General features: G+C 38.1%; 1 protein-coding gene across 1 annotated transcript; it reads right to left on the reverse strand.

The window, feature by feature from the left end:
* Positions 1–2,783: 2,783 nt before the first annotated feature.
* Positions 2,784–24,419, reverse strand: LOC120427907 (uncharacterized). Its single transcript, XM_039592847.1, has 4 exons — positions 24,407–24,419; positions 4,234–4,410; positions 3,852–4,173; positions 2,784–3,787 (listed from the first exon to the last, which is right to left on the reverse strand). Exons 1-4 carry the CDS (start codon positions 24,417–24,419, stop codon positions 2,827–2,829), a joined length of 1,473 nt encoding a protein of 490 aa, XP_039448781.1. The 3' UTR covers positions 2,784–2,826.
* Positions 24,420–27,480: the final 3,061 nt, after the last annotated feature.

Below are 27,480 nucleotides of genomic sequence, written 5' to 3' on the forward strand. Positions count from 1 at the left end.
AAATCATGTTAACTTGTTCATAGTTGTGTATGTTTTTTCTTACTATTTAGTTTAACACCTATTTCGTTTACCTATTTCGCCAAAACGCGATTAAGTTCGCTTAAAAAATTACTTTTCAGCAGTTTTTTTAAAGCAAATTTTGTAACGTAAACAATGAAAATAAACAGTACTGGAAACTGTGACGATCGATGATTTAAAAATTAATATTGATGTAAAACTTTTTTGGCAAAGTTTTCAAAACATATTTCTGTTTTTAAAATTTGTTTTGAAAAGTGGTTTTTGTTTACTTACGCGTAGAAATTGCTGTTTTTTTACCTACACTATGTGAACATGCTATTTCAATTGAATAATCAAATCCACTGCACGCTAACTTCACCTCACTACAACGATGTTGCTTCTTAGATTTGATTTCCGTCAATCAACTCTGAGATTTTAATAACAACTGTCATTTCTGAAGCTACCCCTTACAGTATATTTTCTGACAAAGTATTAGAGAACTCCACTGGAAACAGCAAAACGAATTGCTGGATTTTCTTCTCTCAGATATGTTTGGCAGTACCGTCAACTGAAGCGAATTGGGACAGCTGGTTTTGCCTTGTTACTCAACAATATTTGGATATTGTTGATAAGTTTCAAATAGAACAGAACAACAAAAACAGTGCATTATTTTCCAAATTTCAAGCTTTTAAGTGCTCTAAAAACTATTTGATTTTTGCGCGGCTGCTAGTTTTAGTGAAAAATTTCGCTGGTTTAACAAAAAAAAAAATGGCAAATAGCAGCTAAATCAAACCAGGAAAATCTCTCTGCTGATTTGGCCTTGTAACCCTTTTTCGTGAACAAAATTTGTTTTGAATATCAATTTGGACAGTTATGTGTTCATAACTCGTATGATTAAATGCATTCAATTTAATCAGTAGAGCACATCCAATAAAGAGGAGTGCTGTCAGTTATTTCAAACGCAAACTAAAGCCGACGTGTGTCCCGTGTACGTGTGATAATCCTGCCCCGAAATGAGATGCTAATGATTAGCTTCGACGCAAGGTACGGTGCACACGATAGATATCACATCTTCATAGAGTGTGTTGTTATCTAGTGACAGGCCCGATCCTTCCACGACAGCCGTGTCACAAGATAGTAGATCAGTGCTGGTGTTTTGGGCGATGCTTCCGTCGAGCGCACTGAACAGTGTGTTTTCGATTGATACGGGGAAAAGGGTTGAAAAGGTTGACTTTGTCGAAGACTGCTACCGGTGAAGACGGTGACGACGACGGTGTGATCCATCAGGGCCAGGTGCCAATAATTTGTGAATAAATTATTCCCTTCGATTACTATATCGGTCAGGATGTGGGGATCCTTTATCACCTTTCGATAGTTGGGACCGGATAGGGGAAGTTAAGGCAGTGAAGGTATACGTATAAGTTGGGGGTTGTTTGTTGGAGGCGGCCGGAGTGCCGGATGTCTAACAATATTGATTGGCTTCCGGGATCCGGGGTTTGGATTAGTGTTTCCTGTGTACGCATTAATTACACGCCGTCATAAATAAATTATGAAACTATCACCATCAAAGGGATAACGACAAGGATAATCAGTTGGGCATCAGACCGGTTTCTTGTTGACTGGAAACACTTACACCAATCTATGTAAATTAAGTCATTGATTTACAATGTGCATTGGTGGAAAGCTGATACACGAAATGGGAAGTGCCACTGGATGGCATGAAGAGCCATACTCTGAAATTAATGAGCAAATGATTGTGGCATTGGAAAGGACATCTCACCTTTCAATTGCACACACTGCAAGATAATTAGTGGTGATGAAATATTAGCATTTGGAAGCCTCCACAATTAAAAGCAATGCTCCTGCATGAGAAACATGCCTAAAAATTTGAATGAGATTAAACTTTAATACTTAGAAAATTAAAGGGTAACATAAATTACTATAAAAACTTCATGACTTCATTTTCTTTCGTAAAAATTCGGCAAATACATCAATTTCATTTATAATTAACCTAAAAAATGCGGCCAAGGCCATCCATACTCCATAATTTGTTCAAACATCTTGCTATTATGTTAACTCCAAAAGGTGTATGTAGAAGAAAGATCACCAATGATGATACTTAAAGTATAATTTCCTTAAAACTCCAAAAGATCACTTTCATCTGCCCGTTTCCCGGGCAGCACATAAAAAGACACTTGCAATTTTTGCCCAAAGCACATTGCACTGTATCGCCAGCCCGACTGTGTCCCGGCATCGTTCGAAATCGAAAGTAAACAGTCTTAATGAACGATAATTTATGTGTTCGCGCGTATATCGCTTGTGTCCCTGCTACCGACTTTGACCGACTCACGTCGACTTGCGGGAATTCCCTGCAGGCAGACCTCGACCGAAAATCGGAAGCTCAAAAGGGAAAGATCAAAAACTAATTTTATAGTATACACCTTCTTCTTTTGGACCTTGTGGTCCACTCTGTCACGAAGCCTAATGTGTCTTTGGACCAACAGATTGATCTTCAAAACCTCAGGGCAGAGATAACCGCCGACGGTACGGTATCGGGTCTGCCTGGGGTCAATCATGAGTCTGAGAGCTATAAAATCACACATAATTGACAGTTTTATCATCGAGCTGGTGCCTGTCGGAGTGTTTTTGCCACCGATTGTGGCTTGGAGGAATGTCCTCGATGCACGCCCTAATTTTTAGCCATTAGGAAGGCAAATCTCGTTCTTGGAAGGGATTTTGTTCGGAATCTGTTAATTTTTTTAATAATTGAAGGTTTCATTCCAAGATTTCCTAAGAAGTATGTAATGATATCAGTTTATTTCATATTTATTACAGCTTTGCTTTGTTGTTGGCCAGCTCACGAAGGTTTCGCCGGAGGATCTTTCCGCTGGCTGTTTTTGGAATTTCATGGATTAGCCTCACTCCACCATGTAATCTCTTGTGGATCGAAACTTGATCGTTGAGGAATTTGGCAATCTCTTCTGGCGTGACTTGGACATCCTCGGCGGGAACTATAAAAGCCGTTGCCAATTCTCCAACTTTCTCGTCCGGAACTCCAATTACAGCTGCATCCTTAACTTTTGGATATGATAACAATAGGGCTTCCAGCTCCGCAGGTGGCACCTGAAAAGCTTTGTACTTGATAAGCTCCTTCAGTCGATCCACGATGTAAAAGTTTCGATTTTTGTCGTAGTATCCAACATCTCCTGTACGCAACCATCCTTGCTTGTCAATAGCGTCCTCTTTCCCAATATATCCCTTCATGATCAACGTCCCTTTGAAGCACAATTCTCCATTTTGATTAGGACCCAACGTCTTCCCAGTTTCCGTATCGACCACCTTCGCGTACTGCCCTGCTCGAACTTTTCCCACACTCCCGGGCAAATTGTCCTCGTCCATCTGCACGAGAATGGCCAGCGTTGTTTCACTCATTCCGTAGGCCTGTCGAATCGAGGAAACGTTCATTCTAGAACGAATCAAATCTTCCACTTCGCGACTCAGCGGGGCCGCCCCACAAATGATTGTCTTCACGGATGACAGGTCGTACTCATCCACCAGGGGACTCTTGGCCAGAAAGACCGCTATCGGTGGGACGGTGTTCAGCATGTTGGGTCGATACTGGTGAATGCAGGAGAGGTACACTCTGGGAATAAAGCGAGGGATAAACACCAGCTGCATCCCGTTGAGTATCCAGTTTAGCATCGAGACTCCTCCTGCGACGTGAAACCAGGGCATCACGTCAACGGCAACCATCTGAGCTGCATTTTCGCTTAGAACTGTGAGAAGCTCCCTGAAAAGTTGCATTCGAAAGTTACATCCACAAGAACTATGTTCATGTTCCATTATAATCTTACTTTGTATAAGTTAGAGTTGTAATAACATTTAACTGAGTTATTTGAACTCCCTTCGGCAGTCCAGTAGTACCCGAAGACATCACAATCAGTGCCACATGCTGTTCCAAATTGGTAGCTTCCGGTACGAAGCATTCCAGTTTGAGCTTCCGCCCGGAATCTTCCAAACACTGCTGATACGTCAGCCCTCTGGCACCGTTATCATAGTGAACGATCTTGGCCGGGCGCCTAATCTTAACGCAAGCCCTCTGCACAGCCATACTTGTTTGCGCTGCAACGAAGATCACTCTGGGCTTCGCCAACCCAATGCAGTGTTCTAGCTCACCTACAACAAAACAAATTTCTTCTTATCTTCAAACCGCAAACAACACTCCACCATACGTACGTGCCGTGTACAACGGGTTAAACAGGGCCGCCGTCGCGCCCAGGTACATCAACGCGCAGATCGTCACCGGGTACTCAAACCGGTTCTCGCTGACCAGTGCAACCACATCGTTGCTGCGCACTCCCAGCTCCTCCCGCAGATAACAGGCCAGCGCCAGCGATTGGTCCAAAATTCCACCTACAATGGGATTAAGATTAGGTAGTTGGGAAGGTGATAATTAGATGTAAAAGGGAAAAGGGAGGGAATTAGAAAGATGGTGATAAGAGAATTGGTGGGAGTAAAAGAGGGGGGGTGGAAAAAGGAATGGGAATAATGAGGGTGGTGGGTAGGGAAGGGATTAGAAGAGAGGGTATGATTTGTATGAGGGTAGTGGGAAGGGGAGAGTAGTGTAGGGTTATTATTAGTAGAGAGAGAAATGGGGATTGTTAGGGATAGTGAGTTTGAGTAGGGGGGATGGTGTTGATAGGGATGTGGGTGGGTTTGGGATTTATTATGGTATTTGTGTGGGGTGGAGGGGTGAGGTGGGTGGGTGGATGGAGAGGTGGTGTGGTTTAGTGGTGTGATAGTATAGAGTGGTTGGTGGGGGTGGGGATTAGGGAGTGTTGGGTGGAGGGGGAGGAGGTGTATAGGGTGTGGGTGTTGGGATAGTATTGTATTTAAGGGGGGGGTTGGGTGTGAGGGAAGATGGGGGGGGGGGGGGAATGAGAGGGAGGGGGATTTGTTGATATTGGTGGTTGGGATAATTGGGTAGATGGTTGTTTAAAGGGGGTGGAGTTTGAGAGGGGGGGAATGGGGGAATGGGAGGGTTATAGGGGGGTTGTTTTTGAAGTATTGGTTAGAGGTAATTATAAGGGGGGAGTTAATAATGGGGAATTTTGTGGGAGGGTTATGTTGTGTTATGGGGAAATAATTTGTAATATTTGTAGTTTTGGGGAATGTAGTTGGAAAGTTTTTTGGGATTTTAGGGGGTGTGGGGATAGGTTTGGATTGTTTGGGGGATGTTATGGTTTTGGGGGTAAATAGGGTAGAGTTGGATGTGTGGTGTTGAATTTATTGGGATGGAGGAGTTTGGGGTGTGGGGTTGGTGTGATGGTAATGGGGAAAAAAAATGTGATATGGTTTTGTGGGGATGGGGTGTATTTTGTTATTTTAGGGAATTTTTTTTTTTAGGTAGTATTAAGTGATTTTATTTTTTGAAATTAATGTTGGGAGGGGATGGGGGGGGGAAAGGGAAGTGTGAAGAAAGTTTTTTTATAAATGAATTAGGGAGGGATGAGAGTTTTGGTGTGGTGATTTTGTTGTGATATATTGAGAGCGATTCAATTAGAGTTACAGGAGGCAAAAAATGTCACTGGAAAGTGGTTATTTTCGTAATTTATCATTTTGCCAACGCGATTGCGGAATAGGCTCCACGGCGAACGCAGCGTGTGGTGGAAAGTGGAGTGAGTTAACAGGAATCAGTTGAAGAAAAAAAGAGCTTTGATTGCCACTGCGATGTGGAGGTCGAAAAAAGGTTTACATTTTGCTTTAGATAAAAGTAAAGTTAGTTCATGATTTCTGAAATAAAAAAATCTTGATCATTTCCATACAAAATGGTCAATCAAAAAATACGGTCAGGTCAATCAACATCTTAAATCCTTCTAGGTGAATCGATCTTAACCTGTTTTTTGCTGTTTCGGCTGCAAGCCCCCAGTTAGGTGGATGAACACCAAATAAAACATATTTATTGTCACATGACGCCACCGTTGCCGGTGCCCATTCGTAGCAGGTTTCGTCACGGCTATAAAATATCATTGCGCAATAGATTGATGGGCTTAATATTATGCGCCTCAATGAGAACACTGTGTTGCTGTTTTTACGTGGGTTTCATTGTACAGTTTCGTGGAAAGAGACATAAATACAAGCATTGTCAATTACAATTTATTATGTTTTTGCTACTGTTTACAGCTCTTTCTAGTAAAACATTCTTAGTTCTTGCTTCAATGATATTAAAAAAAAAAAAAAACATTTTGATCCACTATGATAAAAATTAGCCTTTTGTAGTACCCATTGATGATTTAGAATTGTTTATTGGAAAGGTAGATGCCTTCATTTATTTGTTTATTTGTTTATTATTTTTTATTTGTTGAGCAATTCTCCCAAGAATTTTAAAACCATTATGATGGCAAATTATGATATTTTTAATATTTTTTTATTTGGTTTAAACTTTGAAGATTGTTTATTCGTCAAGCTTTTCTTACATACTAGATATTATTTCTATTGTACAGATTTTATCGTAGTTCCAGTTTAGACATGTAGAAATGTATGTACACTGTAAAAAATTGTGTAAATTTGGAATGTGTAATTTTAGAAGGTTGAATATTACCTATTTTATGATGTAATGTTAACTCAATTTAGACTGAAAAAGCGACATTACAACAAAAAAGTGGTAAAATTACACATTTTCAGAGGTAAAATCACCCCTTCCCAGATGTAATATAACCATGATTTTTTTTTCTGTGTACTGTGAATTTTCATTATAAAATTGTTCAGTGGCGAATTTTTTATATAATTTGTCGTGTATGCAGTTATTCTGAAAAGTGATGAATGTCTAAGAGTATGGTTTCACATATTGTCATTTATTTTTCACCTCAACTCAGTATCTATCATAATTAGAGTTTGTGAATTTTCAAGATTTCTCATGAAATTTAATAATTTTGTTAAATTGATCCATAAAAAAAATACAAATTTGACAAATTTTGATCCACAAAAGTTTTAAGTGTAAATTAATTAAATTAAATAATCAGTCTTCACCCTAACATATCATCAAAGTAAACTGTCGTACTATCGGAGGTAATATGGATATGATCCGAGGTCAAAATCCAGCAACTTCATGTTTGTTATGGCGGGGCACACTTTGGCTATAACTCCAGGAAGTATTCGAATGTTCTTGTGAGCTCACGCAATTCACGCAGAATACCCTAAAATTACAAAAAAAAAAAACAAAATAAAAAAGAATACAAGAACTTTATAACCCATTTTCCTGCATGCTATATATGCTGTTTTTGGTCGAGTTGTGCTATTAGTCATTGCTCCAACTTCCAACAAAGTTTCCAACGATTGGCTCATACGAAACAATGAACTGGACTAGAGTTCAGTGCGATTTCAACCTGATATAATTCGGGCCTAGCTAAAATGGACTTGACCATATTAACTTCAATTGAATGGCTAAATGCTGTAATCCATAGCTAAATTCGACCACAATTTGTCCGGGCTAAGTGTTGATTTATTAAATGGACGGAATTCGCGCCGAAAGAGCAAAAGCCAAAGCGTTCATCAGGTCCGAAGGAGTCAAGTTGAACGAAAGAAACGGAACAGCTGTGATCGATGAAAATGAATCACTTTCATCTTCATCAAGTCTGGCGGCACCTTAAACTTGAGGTGCGACGTGGGGTGAAGTGAGATTGACTGCAAAATCTCCACTAATAGAAATGGGATTCCATCACGCAAGCAAAACACCCATTAGCCGGACATATAGACACAGACACACTCTGGTGGCCGTCTTCTTCTGCGGTGCTCCAAGAGCCAAAACACTTGCAATTAGTGGGCCTTAATACGCGTGAGAAGTTGGAAGAAGAAAGTATAATTAATTTTTGCGCCATTACCAACGCGGAGTCCCGGCGGTACCGTCTTCTATTGGAGGGGTGAGGGTTCGCGGCTCGGTCGAACAGTATGGGAATCAATTAAATTGAAAGATTACGGTGGGACTAGATTTATGGTTGGAGGGCTCGCGTGCCTGGGTGACGATATGGCGTGTGTGTGTGACTGAGATTGGTTGACCCGCGGAACGAATCATGAGGGGTCTTCCGGGCCGGAGCGTATAGGACGTGGAGATGTGATTTGAGGGTTTCACTTTTTAAATGGAATATTTTTCATATCCTATACCATGCATTTTGTTTGATGAGCAAATCTTTCGCTTTTCTCTAATGGATATTTGCGAGCTTTCTGTGCAAAACTGATTTGAAAGTATTTCGGAAGTATTCGAAAAAAAGGTATCATAGGGAAATACTAAAAAAGGTCTTTCGAAATCGACAGGTCACAGTCGAAATTAGTCTGAAAAGGTTTTTTTTGAACAATGAAATAAAACTTCAAGTTTAAAATGTAACTTCAAATTAATTTCAAATAGATATCGCAATCTTTAGGTGTAGGGAAACATCAATTGGATTTATAAAAGAAATCGTTTCAAAACAATAGTTGTTTCCTAACAACAGACCTTAAACTTAACCTTAAACTTTTGTTACCTGCTTATTATCATCCATTATTAAAACTTTCCCTCTATTTGCAGGGATTGTTTTACCATACACCACTCTCTTGTTTTGTCCAGTTTATTCAGAATTGCCCCTCTACTTTGTTTTCCAGAGGAGCCAGCCGCTCAGCGGGTGTCTGTCGAGACTTGTAAACGCTGTTTTGTTTTGCCAACAGAGAGTCCTTTTTTTACCTTTTTGTTCGGTCCAGGTTCCATGCGGTAGGTCCTGGACCTGGATTACCTGTGACCATTCATGGAACGATTTATCATACACGACGAGGGCCTGTTGGAAAAACGTCACCGATGAAGATCGACCTAAACTTCCAGGAAGATGGTACCTTGTCATGGGTGGAAAAGGATTTGGCGTCCTAGATGCGTAGCGTCCAGGGGCTGTCTCATCCTGCAGAACCTTGCCAAGTTCAGAAGCGTGCGCCCCTTGTTTTGATTACACCCTACTTAGGGGCGTTCTGTTGCCAAAATTGAGTGGCTTTCTGTATTGTCCCTTTTTTTTGCTCTCTTGTCCTGTCTGGGCAGCGACAAGCAATTTGTTATGCTTGGAGCAAAAGTTAAGACGGTTTTTAATAGGATTAATGAAGTGGTCAACATGATTTATGCAAACGGATTTTTCTTGACTTCCTCGAAAAAAACCCCAACGAAGTTGCACGAATCCTGTTATCGAACGGATGCACGGAATCAATCTAGCGTGGGCTTCTCGCACATTTAATCAGTGATCTGTAAATTTCCATTCAAAATACAGAGAGTTTGAAAAATGTCTCCATTCAAAGGGATGTTGACATCGATAGATCCGGTCCACGCTCGCCCGCTTCGATTGGTTCCACTTGGGTTAGCTTTGCTCGAAGGAGCTCTCTCTCTCTCTCTCTCTCTCTCTCTCTCTCTCTCTCTCTCTCTCTCTCTCTCTCTCTCTCTCTCTCTCTCTCTCTCTCGACCGGATGTAGATTGAAAAGCATTGAGAAAGAGCTATGTTGATCCGATTGCTAGTAAATACGTTTAAATGTGGGTGGGGATTGCCTAAAGCTGGACATTAATGCACTCCATGTAAGAATTCAAAAAATCCGATGAGAAATCAGTTTCATCATGTGAATTTAATAAATTTTCCTACAATGTTAATTGCCTTCCTCACTACCTTCGGATAATCGAATCACGAACAAAAAAGTATTTTTTCGTATTTTTTAATTTCTTGTTTTATACATCAAATTCGAGTTCTGCGACCCAATTTAGTCACATTTAAATATTTGATTGCCTTCTAAATTAAAAAATGCAATTTTTCAATATGGGACCATCCACAAATCACGTGGACACTTTTTTGGTAATCTGTAACCCCCCCCCCCCTCGTGGACAATTGTCCATACAAAAAGTTTCGCCATTACAACCCCCCCCCCACTTTTGTCCCTGATCACGAATCCGAGGTCCGTTTTTTGATATCTCGTGACGGAGGGGCGGTACGACCCCTTCCATTTTTGAACATGCGAAAAAAGAGGTGTTTTTCAATAATTTGCAGCCTGAAACGGTGATGAGATAAAAATTTGGTGTCAAAGGGACTTTTATGTAAAATTAGACGCCCGATTTGATGGCGTACTCAGAATTCCGAAAAAACGTATTTTTCATCGAAAAAAACACTAAAAAAGTTTTAAACATTCTCCCATTTTCCGTTACTCGACTGTAAAATTTTTTGGAACATGTCATTTTATGGGAAATTTAATGTACTTTTCGAATCTACATTGACCCAGAAGGGTCATTTTTTTCATTTAGAACAAAAATTTTCATTTTAAAATTTCGTGTTTTTTCTAACTTTGCAGGGTTATTTTTAAGAGTGTAACAATGTTCTACAAAGTTGTAGAGCAGACAATTACAAAAATTTGATATATAGACATAAGGGGTTTGCTTATAAACATCACGAGTTATCGCGATTTTACGAAAAAAAGTTTTGAAAAAGTTGGTCGTCATGGATCATGGCCGTTCATGGTCACCCGCGACAAACACGGACGACGAAACAAAGAGAAACGCAAAAAGTAACTTTTTCAAAACTTTTTTTCGTAAGATCGCGATAACTCGTGATGTTTACAGACAAACCCCTTATGTCTATATATCAAAAATTTTGTAATTGTCTGCTCTACAACTTTGTAGAACATTGTTACACTCTAAAAAATAACCCTGCAAAGTTAGAAAAAACACGAAATTTTAAAATGAAAATTCTTGTTCTAAATGAAAAAATGACCCTTCTGGGTCAATGTAGATTCGAAAAGTACATTAAATTTCCCATAAAATGACATGTTCCAAAATTTTTTACAGTCGAGTAACGGAAAATGGGAGAATTTTTAAATTTTTTTAGTGTTTTTTTCGATGAAAAATAAGTTTTTTCGGAATTCTGAGTACGTTATCAAATCGGGCGTCTAATTTTACATAAAAGTCCCTTTGACACCAAATTTCTATCTCATCACCGTTTCAGGCTGCAAATTATTGAAAAACACCTCTTTTTTCGCATGTTCAAAAATGGAAGGGGTCGTACCGCCCCTCCGTCACGAGATATCAAAAAACGGACCTCGGATTCGTGATCAGGGACAAAAGTTACCCCTTAGGACAAAGTTTCACGCAAATCGAAGAGGGGTCGGGGCAACTTTTTCCCGATTTCGTGTGAGTTGGTAGAGAATTTCCCATATGGCTCATACTTAAGCTCGACCATCAAAAATAAGACAACGAAAAAAAATTTTTTTTCGTGATTCGATTATCCGAAGATTTGATTATCCGAAGTGAAATTTTTCAAAGGCCTTCGGATAATCGAGTCTGGACTTTATATGATTCTGTACAAAATCTAAAATTTAATAAGAAAAAAAATGTAATTTATTCTGGTAAAGAATTTTTGAAAAAGTTCAAGTTCTGGGCAAGCATTCGAAAGACTTATTGTTTGAAAATAAGATTTTTTTGGATAAGAAAATGTGTGACTCTTTCTAATCTAATCTAATCTAATCTAACCCTAGCGCAGCCAGTCTTTCGAGGGCATCCTGGAAAATGCCTTAGGTTGATTAACGCCTAGCATCCTCTTGTCATTATTAACATTCGCAGTGCCCCAATGCAATAAATTGCTTTGAAACATCACAAACGTTAAAGCGGCCAGGCCAACTGCGTAAAGTTAACCGCAAAGATGATTCGTTGGAATGGATTGAGTATGAGCACGAGTGTTCAAACAGCAATACATTTCTGAATCTACAGGGGTGGAAGAAACGTGGGGATCCCCCGTTCACGTTCCTGTTTGTTTAGGCAATGAATCGTTGGGAGCCACCATGCTAAGAAGTTTTGGTGCTCCGGGACTCTCTAGGGATGGGACACTGTATTTCCACAAATGCCCTGGACACTATTTGCCGTGGTTATAGCGCCACAACTCGCTACCTGCGAATAGAGCAAATATTGGTAATTTTAAATAAATAATGACATAAGGGGAAAATATTATTCCTTGGCCCTCCCTCTGTTTTTTTTTTTATTTTTTGTGTTCCCAGTATATTTTAAATAAACGAAATATAAACTCACCTTTAAAAGCACACGCACACTTGCATTTTCTGACCAGACTTACCTGAAACCGCAAACATTGACCAAACAACTCACCAAAGTCGGTCGACACGTCAGTTCTGTGGAGAGAGCCGCAAAACAAGATCGTCATCCTCTCCGATGACGATGCCGTCTCCCTGTTGTTGTGTGCGTTCCTGCAATCAACTGTGGCCATCAGCTATTGCTGAAGCTCCAGCACACTGGCCAACATGATGATGATGATGCCAACGCGCACAGTTCTCCCGTTGAAGTGCCTTCCTGTATTCTTCCCGATGATGGCTATCGATGTATTTCGCTATCACACACGCGCTGAATTGTGTCATCGGAGAACCAAAACACACACCAATAATATTGCTTCAACTCTCTTCTCCTCGGATAAGAAAATGTGTGACTCTTTAAAAAAAAAAAAGTAAACGAAACCGGTCCTAAATTGTGAATTTATAAAAAAAATCTTTTCTCCGACCCAAAGCCACTTTAATAAAATATAAAAAATGTGGGTTTGGCTAGTGGTTTTCCAATGACAAATTTCTCAGTTAACCATTTACCACAAAAGCAAACCTAAGACCTTGCTGTTGTAAGAAAGGAAAAAGCATCAAGTTTAATTCTTTAATAAGATTTCATGGATTTAAAACGTGAGTCTTTGTTTGTTATCCTTCTTATCTTATTAAACCAGGTACACACTGTAGTAAAGCATAGCATCACCAGATCTTCCTCTTTCAAAATTTACACAGTTTCTGCACCCCACTCTGAAACCAACCACACCAAGTTCGCACCTTATTTCCATAAAACGAATTACTCACCCATATGTCCGTAAAATAAGATTAGTTTCTGTTTCTCGAACCCCGCGTCCCACGAGCCATCCGGAAAATGTCGTTTCCACCCTCGCTCGTGTTGTTGCATGCGTGCGTTTTTGCACCCCAGGGCGCACAACGTTAATCTTTAATGTAATTAAAATGCCGTTCCTCATATTTTTCGGCTCACGTGGAAAAGAAAACCATCACCAAGGAGGGGAGAGAATCTGCCGAGGGGAGACTTCTGGCTGCGTGTTAATGTGATCCTGCTCCTTAAGGAAAGGTATCATTACCACTGCCGCAAGAAAGGAGGGTCCATTCACCTCATTGTCACGTGAAATACCAAGCTCCAAAAAATACTGGTCAATTATTTAAATTTTCAAACAGTTTTAATCCTAACATTCTCTGAAGACTGCAAACTATCATAAATTTAGAACAAATTATACTATACTCCATATTTCACGGACAAATGTGTTTTGATGGCGCAGACAAAGATCTCTACCAAACTCTCTAAAGACTATCAATGAGTAACCGAAACTTGCATGAGTCTATCAAGAGAGATACTTGTTATCTTTTATGTTACCTAGTAGTGAGTTCTAAGTGAAAATTCTTCCATAGCTGATTGGGATCCAATAATAGCGTTATGTAGCAAATCTTGACATCTTCTACTGCGTGTGAGTGTTTCGGTTGTGACTTTCACCAAAAGAAATTTCCGAGCTTGTCTATCTAGGTGATAATCATAGCTGGACTGCTGCGCCAGATTGATGTTATTGGAAACCTTCCGACCATGAAAATGCGTTACTGATGACGACCTTTCCGGGAGGGGGGAATGTTTCACTCGACAACTCAACAGTTAGCAAAAGTCACTCCACCTTAAGGATATCTTTCCCTCCTTAGTTATTTGAGAGGAAATTGAAGAAGTGTGTATGCTAGGGGTTCAGAGTCCGCAGGCTCGCACAAAGGATCGAAAGGAAGCCCATCGTCAAGCAATTCAGATTCCTGGCGACTGACGAACCGTGAATGAAATTGTGAATAATGAATGAATAAATGTTCACCCTGGTGCAATTACCCGAAGAGCGATCGATGTTCCTAAGAATGACGAGCGCTTTTGTTCGCAGCGGGACAATGCTGCTTAAGGTATGGAATATTTTTGGTATTGAACGAGTGCGTTTCGAAGGGAGAGAATAGGATTTTCCCTGTTTCTATGGAAAACTTCCGCTCCAGAAGAGACGACAAGTGCCCATTTGAGATTGGGGATACACTCGTTGATTTCGATGATTTATTAGGGAGTAATTTCTCTGAGGAATAGGGTAACATCTTATGAGAATGTTGTTATGATGAGTCCTCAGGATTTCAAGTGTAACTTAGAACAAACGAGATTTTAGGTTGAATATTGGTTTTTGGTTTACTTAGATATATTTTGATTGATAAAAAGAGAACCAAAATTGTATATCTGTGCCTTACTTCTCTTCTTAGACTTAAATTTATGTTGTCCTTTTATTTAAACTATTTGTATCTTCTGAGGAATAAAAAAAATTGCAATTCTATTTAAGTTATTTCTCCCTCTTAATTAATTGTTAGTTTAACAACCCTCTCTTGGCATCAATCGATCATAATTGTACGAGTAATTGCGGTTGAAACTCACCCACTCAGCATCTGAGCACACTTTTCATCGAACACTAATTTCAATTTGCTCTAGCTAGCTGGCTGGCTGGAAGTGAAGTGCTTGAGTACTTCCGCACCATCTTTCACCAAATCTTTCCTCGGGGGGTGGCAAAACCAAACGACGACGCCGCCGCCACCACCACCACACAGTCAAGAGCGCGCATCACCGGAAGCTACTCAAGTGCAACTCCGGAGCAGCTATACCGGGATGGGAACAGAATGAATGGATGAATCCTGGCACAGAGTAACCGGAACAATTAATTTGGGATTTCCAAGCGGAGAAGCTCATCGTAGTGGTGCTGAGTGGAGTTGGTGGGTGCATGTGCCAACGTAACTTTCAGCAAGTTATTTGAAATTTAATTACATCTTACCCATCAGCATCCTGCCCACAAGTAGGGGTTGATAGTGCATTTTGAGAATTATAATTATTCAATTCAATTCGGTTTTATTGGTGAATAATCAAGATACAATCAGTTCTTTTGCAATTCATAACAGAGTTTTGGCGTCCCTTTCAGCTGTGTGTTGCATCATAATCCATTTTGGAACAATTATTTCTATAACTAAAGCACGAACAAGAGCAAGAAAAATTTAAAAAAACCTGCTAAAATGGCAAAGGAAAGGGGAAAGAAAAGGAAAAAAAACTTATAACTAAAACGCAGTAATTTATCATTTGTAGATGTGCGTGATCATCAGCTCCCCAATGGCTAGAAATTGCTCCGCCTTGTTACGGCAGGTCCGAAACTGCGACATCATCTCCCCCGCGAGAGCAAAGAACTCTGGCAGGATGAAGAGATCTTCCCCGGTAAAGTCTTGCTGGGCCGCATTGCCGCTACCGGCAGCAACCACGCTGGCAAACGATCGCCCCCAGCCAGGAGGGAATGCTGAGTTGTCCGCGGGAACCGTACGCTGCCCAGCAGCCGGCACGGTTACGCTCGTACTTCGCTGAGGAGGGTGGGACGCTGCTGCTTTCTTCTTTTTCTTTTCCTGCTCCTCGAGGTAATTTTTTCGTGCACTGCATCCACGGTAGTTGCTGTTATGGTTACCTCCACAATTGGCGCACTTGATGCGCGCCTTAGTTTGCTCTGCCTTGTCCCCCAAGTCCGCTTTGCACGGCAGTGCACACGCCTCCGAGAGGTGTGATTCACCGCACTTCACGCAGCGGGGCTGGAGGCTGCAGCTCCGCGAGCCGTGGCCGAATTTCTGGCAACGGTGGCATTGTGCTGCGTCCGACGGGTTCTTTGAGTAGAACCGCCAGTTTACCCAAAACCCGTCCAACGCTTTAGTTCGCCGCAGGTCTTGAATTTTGACGGTGCCGCGTTATTCCAGCACCCGAGAGGTCCTTCTTGAGGTCGGAGATCGGGCGGTCTTGGAACCCCTGCAAGACGACCTTAACGGCTGTCTTCTGCACGGGGTCGAATGTGTAGAACTGGAAGTTTTTACTCTTCAATTTCTCCACAACCAGGTCGAAGTTCTTGTTGTCGAAAGTTTAAACTTGCACTGACGACTTACCGATTTTCAGACAATATCCGAGGCCTTCCAGCAACTCGTCAACATCGTCCGCCAACGTGTCCAAAACAAAAATTTGGAGGTGGTCTACGTTCTTTGGAGAATTGTTCTTTTTTGACGTCGACACTTTCTTCTGTGCACGTCCATCGTCGTCGTCGTCGTCGGTAGTGTTGTTGTTGTTGTTTTCTTCGTCATCGCTCAGCATCTAGAACTCGTTCCTGATGGGCATATTGGCGGATGTTGATGCGCCGCTGGTCGTGACACCGGAAGTACACGGAGAAAAACGAGTTCCCAAAATCGTGAACAAGCGTTCATGAATTCTGGAACCACGAACAAAGTGTTCAAATGCCATGGTACGATTTTCAGAAACGTACCATGGAATTCGAACACTTTGTTCGTGGTTCCCAATTTCATGAACGCATGTTCACGATTTTGGGAACTCTTTTTTTTCCGTGTACCTGAACGGGTTCACACTGGTGATCTCGGAACATATCCGGGATGTAGTAACTTTTTGTCGATGTCTTCTGCGCTCACGCTCTCCTGCGCGATGGCGGTCGACACGGCGTTGGTTTGTTTACCTTTTTGCACACGGTCGGTAGACGAACTTCGCGGGTTTTTCGAGGCCGCACTCGAACTGCCACGGCCACGGCCGGCCTTTGGCATTCTAGAGAAGCAAACTCGCAGGTAATCACAATCAATTACGGCGAAAAATCCGAAAAAAACGATAGCGCACTGCACGGAGAAAAAAAGAGTTCCCAAAATCGTGAACAAGCGTTCATGAAAATGGGAACCTCGAACAAAGTGTTCAAATCCCATGGTACGATTTTGAAAAACGTACCATGGAATTTGAACACTTTGTTAGTGGTTCCCATTTTCATGAACGCTTGTTCACGATTTTGGGAACTCTTTTTTCTCCGTGTGAGCACTTCACTGCTTCACTACACGGAGGTGGAATTGGGTCCTAAAATGAAGCTTAGATTGCTGATATTATTGTTTACAGCGATAAAGCTTATTTTTCTAAGTACAATGACCCTTTGTACGACCACAAAGAGTTTAAAATGGATTTTTGAATCAATTTTGAAAAATTAACCTCGCGGTCCTTCTTGACAGAAAAGTTCCTACTTGACAGCTCGTTCCAAGGGGACCATAGTTGATCCATCGAAAAAATGTTGTCTTGTCAAAAAAAAAAATTGCATTAAAATGAAAAAAAGTGATCAGAAATGGTTTTTAATCGTGTTTTTTACCGTTGTACATAAAAATTGACATAGGGCTTTAATACCCAATTATAATTATAATTTCAACCAGCTGTAATAAATCAATCTTGACTTCAAAACTTAAACGCAACAAAATGATAATATTTTATTTAGGTGCCGCGATATCAACTCATCCCCTAAGCTCACGTCCTACAGATGAGTGTACTAAGAAAATGCTTTGCAGCCATTCTCGTCTCGTCTCTTAATTTGGCTTCAGGTACCCTTTTCGGGAGGGGAGGCTCTCTCTAAGCTAGCGAGCAAATTACATGTGATTCATTACGGGTTTTGTCTTCTACCTTGTGGGTGCGGTTTGGGGTTACATTACCTGTCGTCACATGCCTTGCTTACAAATCCTTGTAAATTAATCAAGAAGGGTCTGCTGGTTTAAATACTGCTGAGTAGAATGGCAGTAATCAATCAATAAAACTGTATTGTCAAGCAGTTGAAAAAAGTCAAAAGGTTATTACTCAGAGATTACCAAAAAATCTTTTCATCTTTCTGTAATTTCTGTGAAACCGATATACAGCAATTCCCCACGAAAACAGCATGATTTGAAAAAAAAGTTCCCCGATCGGGCTCAAACATTTTCTTGACCGAAATAATTAGACCCGTATTTTTTGTTTGTTTGGCCATTAGGGTGACCTACGCAATGTTAGGGTGGTCCAAAAAATTGCCATTTTCACAAAAAAAAAACACATTTTTCAAAAAATCATAACTCCGCACCATTTCAACCGATTTCAGCTGTCTTGGGCGCAAACGAAAGGGTATAAGATATGCTTTTAATGAAAAATAGTAAGAAGTTCCAAATATCTAGCCTAACATTTGAAAAGGTTAAATGAAAACTAAAAATGCTCTTTTGAAGGTCTCGGGACCAAAGAGCCTTTGTCTAAAAATATTTTTATCAGATTCCTCGGAAAATTTTCCGTAACATATCAAAAAATGGTGAAGTTATGTTTTCAATGTTCCGAGATACGATTTTTTGAAAATAAAAACTGGGTTTTTCGACGCGCCGCGCGCAAAAACGGAAAAATGACGAAAACGGGAAAAAATCGTTTTTTTTATTAAAACTGCGATAACTTTGAAGTTCAAGCGATGACCTTGTCGTGATCGGGGACTTTCTTTTATAATAAAAACACAGATATTTTGCAATTAACAAACAACACGTCTTATTCCACAGAAATTAACCACAAAATTGATTTGACAATCTTCATTCTCTCTTTCGCCGGCCGCGCGCATCTCGTTGTTTTCTCGCTCGTTGTTCTCTCTTGCAGCTCGCTAGCGCGCTCTCGCACTCAATCCACAATTAGCTAACAAGGCAATATTCATGAAGGTGCGCACTTTTTGTTGCGCTCTTAACTCTTATTTATGAATTATATCAATCTTATAATAAATACTCATTTAATAATTTATTACATATTCAATCCTGCAACCCATAATCCCTACATTCTCCCTCTTTTCTACTCTCAAGATGACGAATATCAATCATAATTCCTAACAGAAAAATTGCATGAATGCTAAATCAATCAATGTTTTTTTTATTTCCTAAAAGATTTTCGTCGGGTTCCTCGACTTTGTTTTCATGTTGATTTAGAAAGCGCAGTCTTCGAAATGTTTCATCTATGTTGTCCAAGAGACTGACATCCGATCGCAGGAGTTGTAGAAAATGGAATGCGCTGATGAGGTTGAAAATTTAAAACACCTGAAAATATAAGAAAAAGAAAAAAACGAGGAGAAAAACAAAAACCACAAATATTTCTCAAATAAACGCAGGTCTATCAATTTTTTATGCAATACGAGATTAGTGATTGTTTACCTGATTTTCTTTAAATTTTATGTAATTTAAAATTAAAAAGCAAATTTTACAAACATTTCTGAAACAACACAACACGATTTAAAAAAAATAATAATTCAAATTCAAAAGCAATTTTTATTTTTTTAAACATTTCGAATTAAATGGAATCACATTATTTTTATTTATTATCATTTTGTGAATATGAAATATAAAACAATGTGTTCTAAATTCAAAAATCTAACATGTTGCTGACTTAAATAACAAATGAAGCATAATCCTGGCGTTTTTAAAGTTTTAAATTTATGTGTACCATAAAAAACAAAGAATAAACATTTCTAAAAATATATACAATGTGGTAATTTATTTAACTTATTTAAAAAAAAAACTGAAGCAAAAACTATGACAGGCACAAATATTGTTTTTACACAAATTTACACTTTGAATTTTTGTGCGCCCGCCACGGAGTTCAAACCGATCTATGGATTATGAGCCCAAGCCCAGTGCCACGTCCGATTGATCCACCAGACGGGACTTGAAGGTAAACATAAACTGATTTTAATATTAAATGCAGACGTGACGAAAAGTATATGTTTGTAATTAATACCCAAAAACACCCAAAATGGATCTACAAGCAAGCTTATTCCTTCCTCATTTTCAATATTTTTATCTGTACTTTTCTGTAATTTATTCCCAACCAAGCTGTACAGCTAAAACAAACAACACTTAAACTCCCTCGCTAGTATGGAGATCGGAAGGAAAGGGGTCAAGAAACAGCTTCACGAACAGCAGAACAAAGGAGAGGGAGCGTTTTCTTAGGGCTTTTCTTCACCCTATCTGGCTTGCTTTCGCTTCTACTGCTGCCCATTTGATTTTTTTCTTGACCGGTTCCTTCCGATGTGCAAACACTGCTTAACATTGTATCAAAAATTACCGCATTTTAACAACTTTTATATTAAAAATTTTGAACTTTCTATTAATATTCACTTACGCGATCTTTTAACCAGACAAACGATAGTTTTTACCAAATAGTTTTTTTTCTCTGTTGTGTCTACTTAATAATATTTTTGTTTATCTTGAAACAAAACATAGTTCAGAAAATATTATTCTAATGAATAAAACAAAATCATGTGGTAAATTGTTGCAATAAAAATAAAATATATAAACTGAAATAAATGCCGTTCCGCTATATTCGATTTCTATTATATGTCAAATTAATTTTCTCTTCAAATTGTATTTATTGTAGCTAAAGGTATGGATTCAAGCACTTTTGATATTACCGTAGATTAGATTATTCAATGTTACATTTAATCATGATCAAAACAATGTTTAAGGTCATTTTATTTATATATACCATCAAAATGTACTGTGCTTATCAGATAACGACAAAAAACATATTTTATTCAATTATTCTTGCAATGCATAGATTGCAATCTGACTACATTCTCAAAGAGTTCCAGCTCAGGCGAAACATTTTTCAAACTACCACCGCAGAGGTCTGTCAGGCTCCAACACGGAGGAGACCATAAGAGACCATCCTAACCATAAATTCCATTCAAAACGTATCTTGCTTATCTAAAAACAGCTGAAAGATTTTTTCAATGTTTTATTTTTAAATGTTTTGTTTTATTTTTCTCGTAATGTAAAATGGGTTCCAAGCAACTTTGATATATTACTTGAGTAGATTGTTCACAGAAACTTAATTTTTTTTTAATCACGATCTTTACGATCCCTGTCAATAATTTCTTTTCTTATTTAAAATTTTAACTTTTTCTTTGTTGATAAACTCCTGTTATGTAATTTGAAGAAGTTTGGTTTCATAATTAAGTACAATCGATTAAAGAACCCCAAAGTTTCTTTAATTTAGTTCAAAAAAATGTTTCTCTTAATTGAATTTTGATATATTTACTTTACTAAAATTCTGAAAGTTTTGTTTTTTTTTTTTCAACTCAATTAACTAATACAGTGTTAAAATATAATTTCTATCGAAATTAATGAATGATTTTGAACTATTTTGATTCAAATAACAGATATTGCATTGAAAAATAAAAATAAATATAAATATTTCCTAGTTTTTTAAAATAATGTTTTTTTTTCGTTGCTCAAATTGTCACTCATACTTCTCAATTCAAAATTAATATTTAAATATTTGTATTATTTTCTCTTGTGACGCAACGCTCTCACACTTTAAATTATATTTTAAGCATTTCTGATGATTAACCATTCCTTTATTTATGCATCAAATTAATTATTAAGTGAATTATTTTATCTTTTTTAACTAATAATGTATTGTTCATGTTAACGATTACTTAAATTTTTACTTCCCTGTGAAATAATGTTGGGTTTCAAGCAACTTTTGTATCATTTTGTATTTTGTAAATCGATTAAAGTAACAATTAACCATAACAACTATCAATATGGGATACTTAATCATTAACGGCTTTTAATTTAGAGGTTTATCTTTCAAGAGAGGACAACTCCAGTTTTAGTAATAGTGACAACCGTTTTAGTCCTATTCGATGAATTTAAAATCATTTTTTTTAGGTAGTTAACAGACATAACGCTAAAATACATATTGCTTTATCTGTGGATACCAAAAAGTGCTCACTTTCACATTTAAATTTATTTATTCATTTTCTTAGGTCAATTTCTTTTGTGATGTTTAAGTCGGTCCTTAATTGAATTAAAAGATTTGCTGAACAATATATTTTAAAATCCATAAGGCTCCTTCTGCGAAGTTATTTTAAAAAAAATCATCACAAAAGTCTGTCGGGTTCCTTTATCGAGGAGATTGTTATCTGACTGCTTTCGCAAAGAACTCCAGCACAGATTATTCATTTTTTTATCTGACTACCATCACAGAGGTCTGTCAGGCTCTAACACAGAGAAGACTTTTTTCTGACTACCATCGCAGAGGTCTGTCAGGCTCCAACACAGAGGAGCCTTTTTTCTGACTACGATCGCAGAGGTCTGTCAGGCTCCAACACAGAGGAGCCTTTTTTCTGACTACCATCGCAGAGGTCTGTCAGGCTCCAATACAGAGGAGACTTTTTTCTGACTACCATCGCAGAGGTCTGTCAGGCTCCAACACAGAGGAGCCTTTTTTCTGACTACCATCGCAGAGGTCTGTCAGGCTCCAACACAGAGGAGACTTTTTTCTGACTACCATCGCAGAGGTCTGTCAGGCTCCAACACAGAGGAGACTTTTTTTCTGACTACCATCGCAGAGGTCTGTCAGGCTCCAACACAGAGGAGCCTTTTTCTGACTATCATCGCAGAGGTCTGTCAGGCTCCAACACAGAGGAGACTTTTTTTCTGACTACCATCGCAGAGGTCTGTCAGGCTCCAATACAGAGGAGACTTTTTTCTGACTACCATCGCAGAGGTCTGTCAGGCTCCAACACAGAGGAGCCTTTTTTCTGACTACCATCGCAGAGGTCTGTCAGGCTCCAACACAGAGGAGACTTTTTTCTGACTACCATCGCAGAGGTCTGTCAGGCTCCAACACAGAGGAGACTTTTTTTCTGACTACCATCGCAGAGGTCTGTCAGGCTCCAACACAGATGAGACTTTTTTTTCTGACTACCATCGCAGAGGTCTGTCAGGCTCCAACACAGAGGAGACTTTTTTCTGACTACCATCACAGAGGTTTGTCAGTCTCCAACACAGAAGAGACTTCAAAATTAACTATGACGACAAAAAACGTTGCTCAAATCAAATTTAAAAGCAAAACATTGTTTGTCAATTTCTGCATAAATCTATGAAATTTTCATCAGAATTCTAAAACGATAGTTTTCAATTTCCACAGCATCAAGCAACAATCTAATATTGCATCAAATTCACAGTAAAAATGTATCGTCAATAATAACAACAATCAAATCTACATTCAAATGAGAACTAAACATTTTTCATTAACCATAAAATTAATAATCAAATTTTGCATCAACTTCAAAACAAAACATTGGTCATCAATTACCATATAAACAATCAAATATTGCGTCAAATTTAAAACTCAAAATTGCCCATCATAAAACAACAATCAAATATTGCATGAAATTTAAAACCGAATAAAAATACCGTTCTATAATAACAATACTCAAATTCAGAAAACAAATCTTGGCCTTCGATTGCCACAACAAAAAGCAAATCTATCATCATCATATTCAAAATAATAACTGGTTTTCGATTACCACAATATCAATCAAACCTCGTATCTTTCTCGAAACAAAATATTGGTTTTCATTTATCGCAAAAATAAGCAAATTTGTCATCTTATCATAACAAAACATTGGTCTTTAATTCCCTCATCAACAATCAAATCTTTCAATCAAAATTAAACCTGTAAATTTTGTAATTTGTGATTTTATTGGACTTTGCATCAAGTCATTGCCACAACAAGCTTATCTTTCATTAAATTTAAAACAAAACTAGCAAGAAGCAAATATTTATCTTATTCAAAAATAAACATTGGTCTTCAATTACCAAAGTAACCAGAATCCAATCCAAAATAAAAAATAAAAATAATGATCATGATCATCAATAATAACAACAATCCATAACAATCAAATTTTGCATCAAATTCAAAACAAAACATTGGTCGTCAATTATAATAACAACAAAAAAATTCAAACAACAAATTTGATTTCAATTACCAAAACAATAACTAAATTATCTACCATCAATCGCAAACTAATCCTCCATCAAATTCAGAACGAAATATTGATTTTCAATTTCCACAGTCTTGTCAAATCTTTTGTCAAATTATAAACAAAATATTGATTTTCATCAATCACAAAAATAAGAAAAAAAAATTGAAGTCTAATTCGTAACAAAACATTGGAGTTCAATGTCCACAACAACGATTAAACATTGCATCAAATTAAAAACAAAACATTGGTCGTCAATCAAAACAACAACAATCAAATCTAAAGCAAAAATGTGATTGTACAAAAACAATCAAATTTTGAGCAAATTATTTGCCTTCAAATTCCACCATAAACTTAGAATAAAACATTGGTTTTCAATTATCACAACGAAAAGCCAAACTTACTACTTCAAAACAAAACATTCGTTCCCAATATCACAACAACAAGCAAATCATTCATTAAATTCAAGACCGTCAATTATCGCAGATAGTTTTATGCCTTTTATCAATTTCAAATAACAAGTTCAAGCAAAAATCTACCTGTTTCAAAACACAGGCAAAACAACAAAGCGAAACTTTGGACCTGCATCCTGGCAGGTAAACAAAACTGTTGGATTTCACAACACAACAATTCAAGCAAAACAAATGATCTGTCATGAATCAAAAGGTTCGACTTACCGGACTGTGCCATTGTCGTGATCGGGGACTTTCTTTTATAATAAAAACACAGATATTTTGCAATTAACAAACAACACGTCTTATTCCACAGAAATTAACCACAAAACTGATTTGACAATCTTCATTCTCTCTTTCGCCGGCCGCGCGCATCTCGTTGTTTTCTCGCTCGTTGTTCTCTCTTGCAGCTCGCTAGCGCGCTCTCGCACTCAATCCACAATTAGCTAACAAGGCAATATTCATGAAGGTGCGCACTTTTTGTTGCGCTCTTAACTCTTATTTATGAATTATATCAATCTTATAATAAATACTCATTTAATAATTTATTACATATTCAATCCTGCAACCCATAATCCCTACAGACCTATACATGTTTTAGTACAAAAAATTTCGTAATTGAAAGACGCAACCCAAACCGTTACCAAACATGTTTAGGTCATGTCATCGCTTTAATTTTAAAGTTATCGCAGTTTTAATAAAAAAAAAAAGATTTTTTCGCGTTTTCATCATGGGTGGGTCGAATAACCCAGTTTTTATTTGAAAAAAAAAAAAATTGTATCTGTGTATACCCCTAGGGGTCTAGAGCAACTTTTTTTTTTGAAGATTATTTTTCGATTTGATGGGATATTTGTTCAAAAAAGTCACAGAAAATCGGTTTTAAACATTTTAGAATCAATCACATTTTAGAAAACAGTTTTCTGAACTAGTTCCATAAAAAAGTATCAGTTTTGGTTCAATATAAGCAGAGATATGCCCGATTTCCTGAAATAAATAGTGTCTTTCTCCAAAATTTCTTAATTTATTTACCCTTCACATGATGGGCACTGCCTACTGAGTTTTGTAATGATTGCTATAGAATAATTTTCATGAATTTCGTCAAAACTTGCTATGATTTTTATTTTTCAATAAAATATTATCATCATAAAAAATATCTTAGTAGGCCGTGCCCATCATGTGGTAGGTAATTAAAATAAGAAATGTTGAAAGAAAGGCACTATCTATTTCAGAGGAGATCTCTAGAGAACTCTACAGATGTTGTCATATTAACGTACCATTTCGGTATGGAAATCTGCTAAAATTCTATGGAGACTTGTTGAGTGAACCAATGACACAAAATTTCTTCTTTAGTCATAGGGCAGGCTCTCACAAAGTTTGGGCCAAATAAAAAAGTACATATAAAAATAATATCAAATAAATTCATGAATATTGTTTTTCCTAAAGTGTTACGTTTATTCTTTATGTTTGGTCTTGAAAGTTAAAATTTGTTAAAAGCCAAAAAGTGATAGACTTGATAACATATCTGAAACAAACGCTATGCAATGCATTTAAATAGTTTACAATCGATTTTAAAAGTATAAAGAATGATATCGTGTTTAAAATAGTCAAACTTTGACTGGTAAGAAATCACAATTTTTTTGATGATTTTTTTGTTGTTGATTGTCTTAAATATTAATGTGTTCAACATAATTGCTGTTCTTCTGCATTTCAATACTTGTGGCCTAAAGTAGATAAATATCGTATTGTTTTTCTTAATGATTGTTTTACGTAATCAAGAAAAAACAAAATTCAGTTCTTTTGAGTTGCTCAAATGGTATCTTTTTAGATGCCCCTAGAAATACCAAAACAAAGAAGTTTAATTGAAACGAGAGACCAGTCTTTTCAATTACCACACTAGCTGGCTGGCTGGTTGACTGGTGCGAGTGTTTTTCCACCCGTTTTCTCGAATGTAATCATTCCGAATGATGTACGCCACCGCCGACCAACCGACAGACATCATTCCCTTTAGGATGGCATCACTGGACTCACTGGCGCGGGATCTGCTGCAGGGCACCACTTTTGTGAGTATTTTTCCCAACGAGAATGTGTCTAATTTGCCATCACATGTTTGTTCGCAACTGTATTGGCAAGCTTAGAAAACATCCATCCCACCCACCACCGAAGAGCGGGAGCCAAGGGGGCGAGTTGCTGTTTTTCACTCTTTTCCGGAGTTTCACCAAACCACCATCGGTGCACAGAATGGTGCATCTAATGCATTTGTTAGTATGTGTGTGTTTGTGTGTACAACGGACGTTGATTAAAAATTTGGTCCTTTGGCGCACACACAACACAGCAGAAGTGGGTGGGGGTGGAAACTGCACCTGAAGCAAAACCCACGATATAACCACCACAACAGAGAGCGAAGCCATCAAAGTTTTGCTTTTGCTTAGCTTTGAATAATAACCGCGAGGGACGTCACTAAACATCAACAGTACAGTGTGCGAATTTGTTTATAGAGCATGCGTGTCGCCTCAACCTGGAACAACTTTTTTTTTCTAAAACAAAGACACAAACTGTTTCGTATAGGACGGGTTTGGTGTTTTGTTGACGAGTTTTTTTTTAAATAGTTTTTTCTATCTTTAAAGAGCCTTTTAATAAAACTTTTTACACCAAATCACCAAATAGTCCAAAAATGTCTCCCCTAACCCTAATGTCATCCCCCGGGAGCTTTGTTGTCTTTATTTGTTGGCGCTCGTTCAAAAACACTGAGCAGCATCAATGATATGCCGTAGCGTTTCATCCCCGAAATGCTTTATTTCCCGTGGATGATTTGCGGAACGGAAGTGTGCTGCAATTTCAGTTTTCCTCGGCTTGAACATTTGAAAAGAGTTAGGTTGCGTGACAGAGACGGACGAGCTTAAATTTTCTCTTTGTCCTTGAAACTGAAAAAAAAAATGGTTAGAATTCTTAACGTTTTCCACTTCTACACCAATCATTATTGACTACTCCCTTTTCTGACCTCCCCTTTCTTAGTCGGCTAGTTTTCAATTGGCTTAGGCACTTTGTCGCTCACAACTGATTTAAAATAGTCTGCGATAGGCTGTGTTTTTATCACTGATTCGATTATTTGAAAATCTTATCCTATATTTTCCATTATGTTGGAAACGGGTAGAGTAGTCATCAATGAGACAAGAGGAACAATGATAAAATGGCTCTCACAAATCGTAGTTTCTGCCATACGAGTGGCTTTGGTTATGGATGCTCCCATGCAAAGTTATTCTTTAAAGTTTGGTTCTGGGGTTTAAAATTAATTATGGACA

The sequence above is a fragment of the Culex pipiens genome, chromosome 1 (assembly GCF_016801865.2).
Source record: "Culex pipiens pallens isolate TS chromosome 1, TS_CPP_V2, whole genome shotgun sequence".
NCBI classification, from domain to species: Eukaryota; Metazoa; Arthropoda; class Insecta; order Diptera; family Culicidae; genus Culex; species Culex pipiens.

What these genes read in the sequence shown, in the direction of transcription:
- LOC120427907 (XM_039592847.1), bottom strand. An exon ending in TAACCCGTTGTACACGGCAC is followed by an intron (nt 4,174 to 4,233) that starts GTACGTATGGTG and finishes GTTTTGTTGTAG; the next exon opens with GTGAGCTAGAACACTGCATT. An exon ending in ACAACTCTAACTTATACAAA is followed by an intron (nt 3,788 to 3,851) that starts GTAAGATTATAA and finishes GCAACTTTTCAG; the next exon opens with GGAGCTTCTCACAGTTCTAA.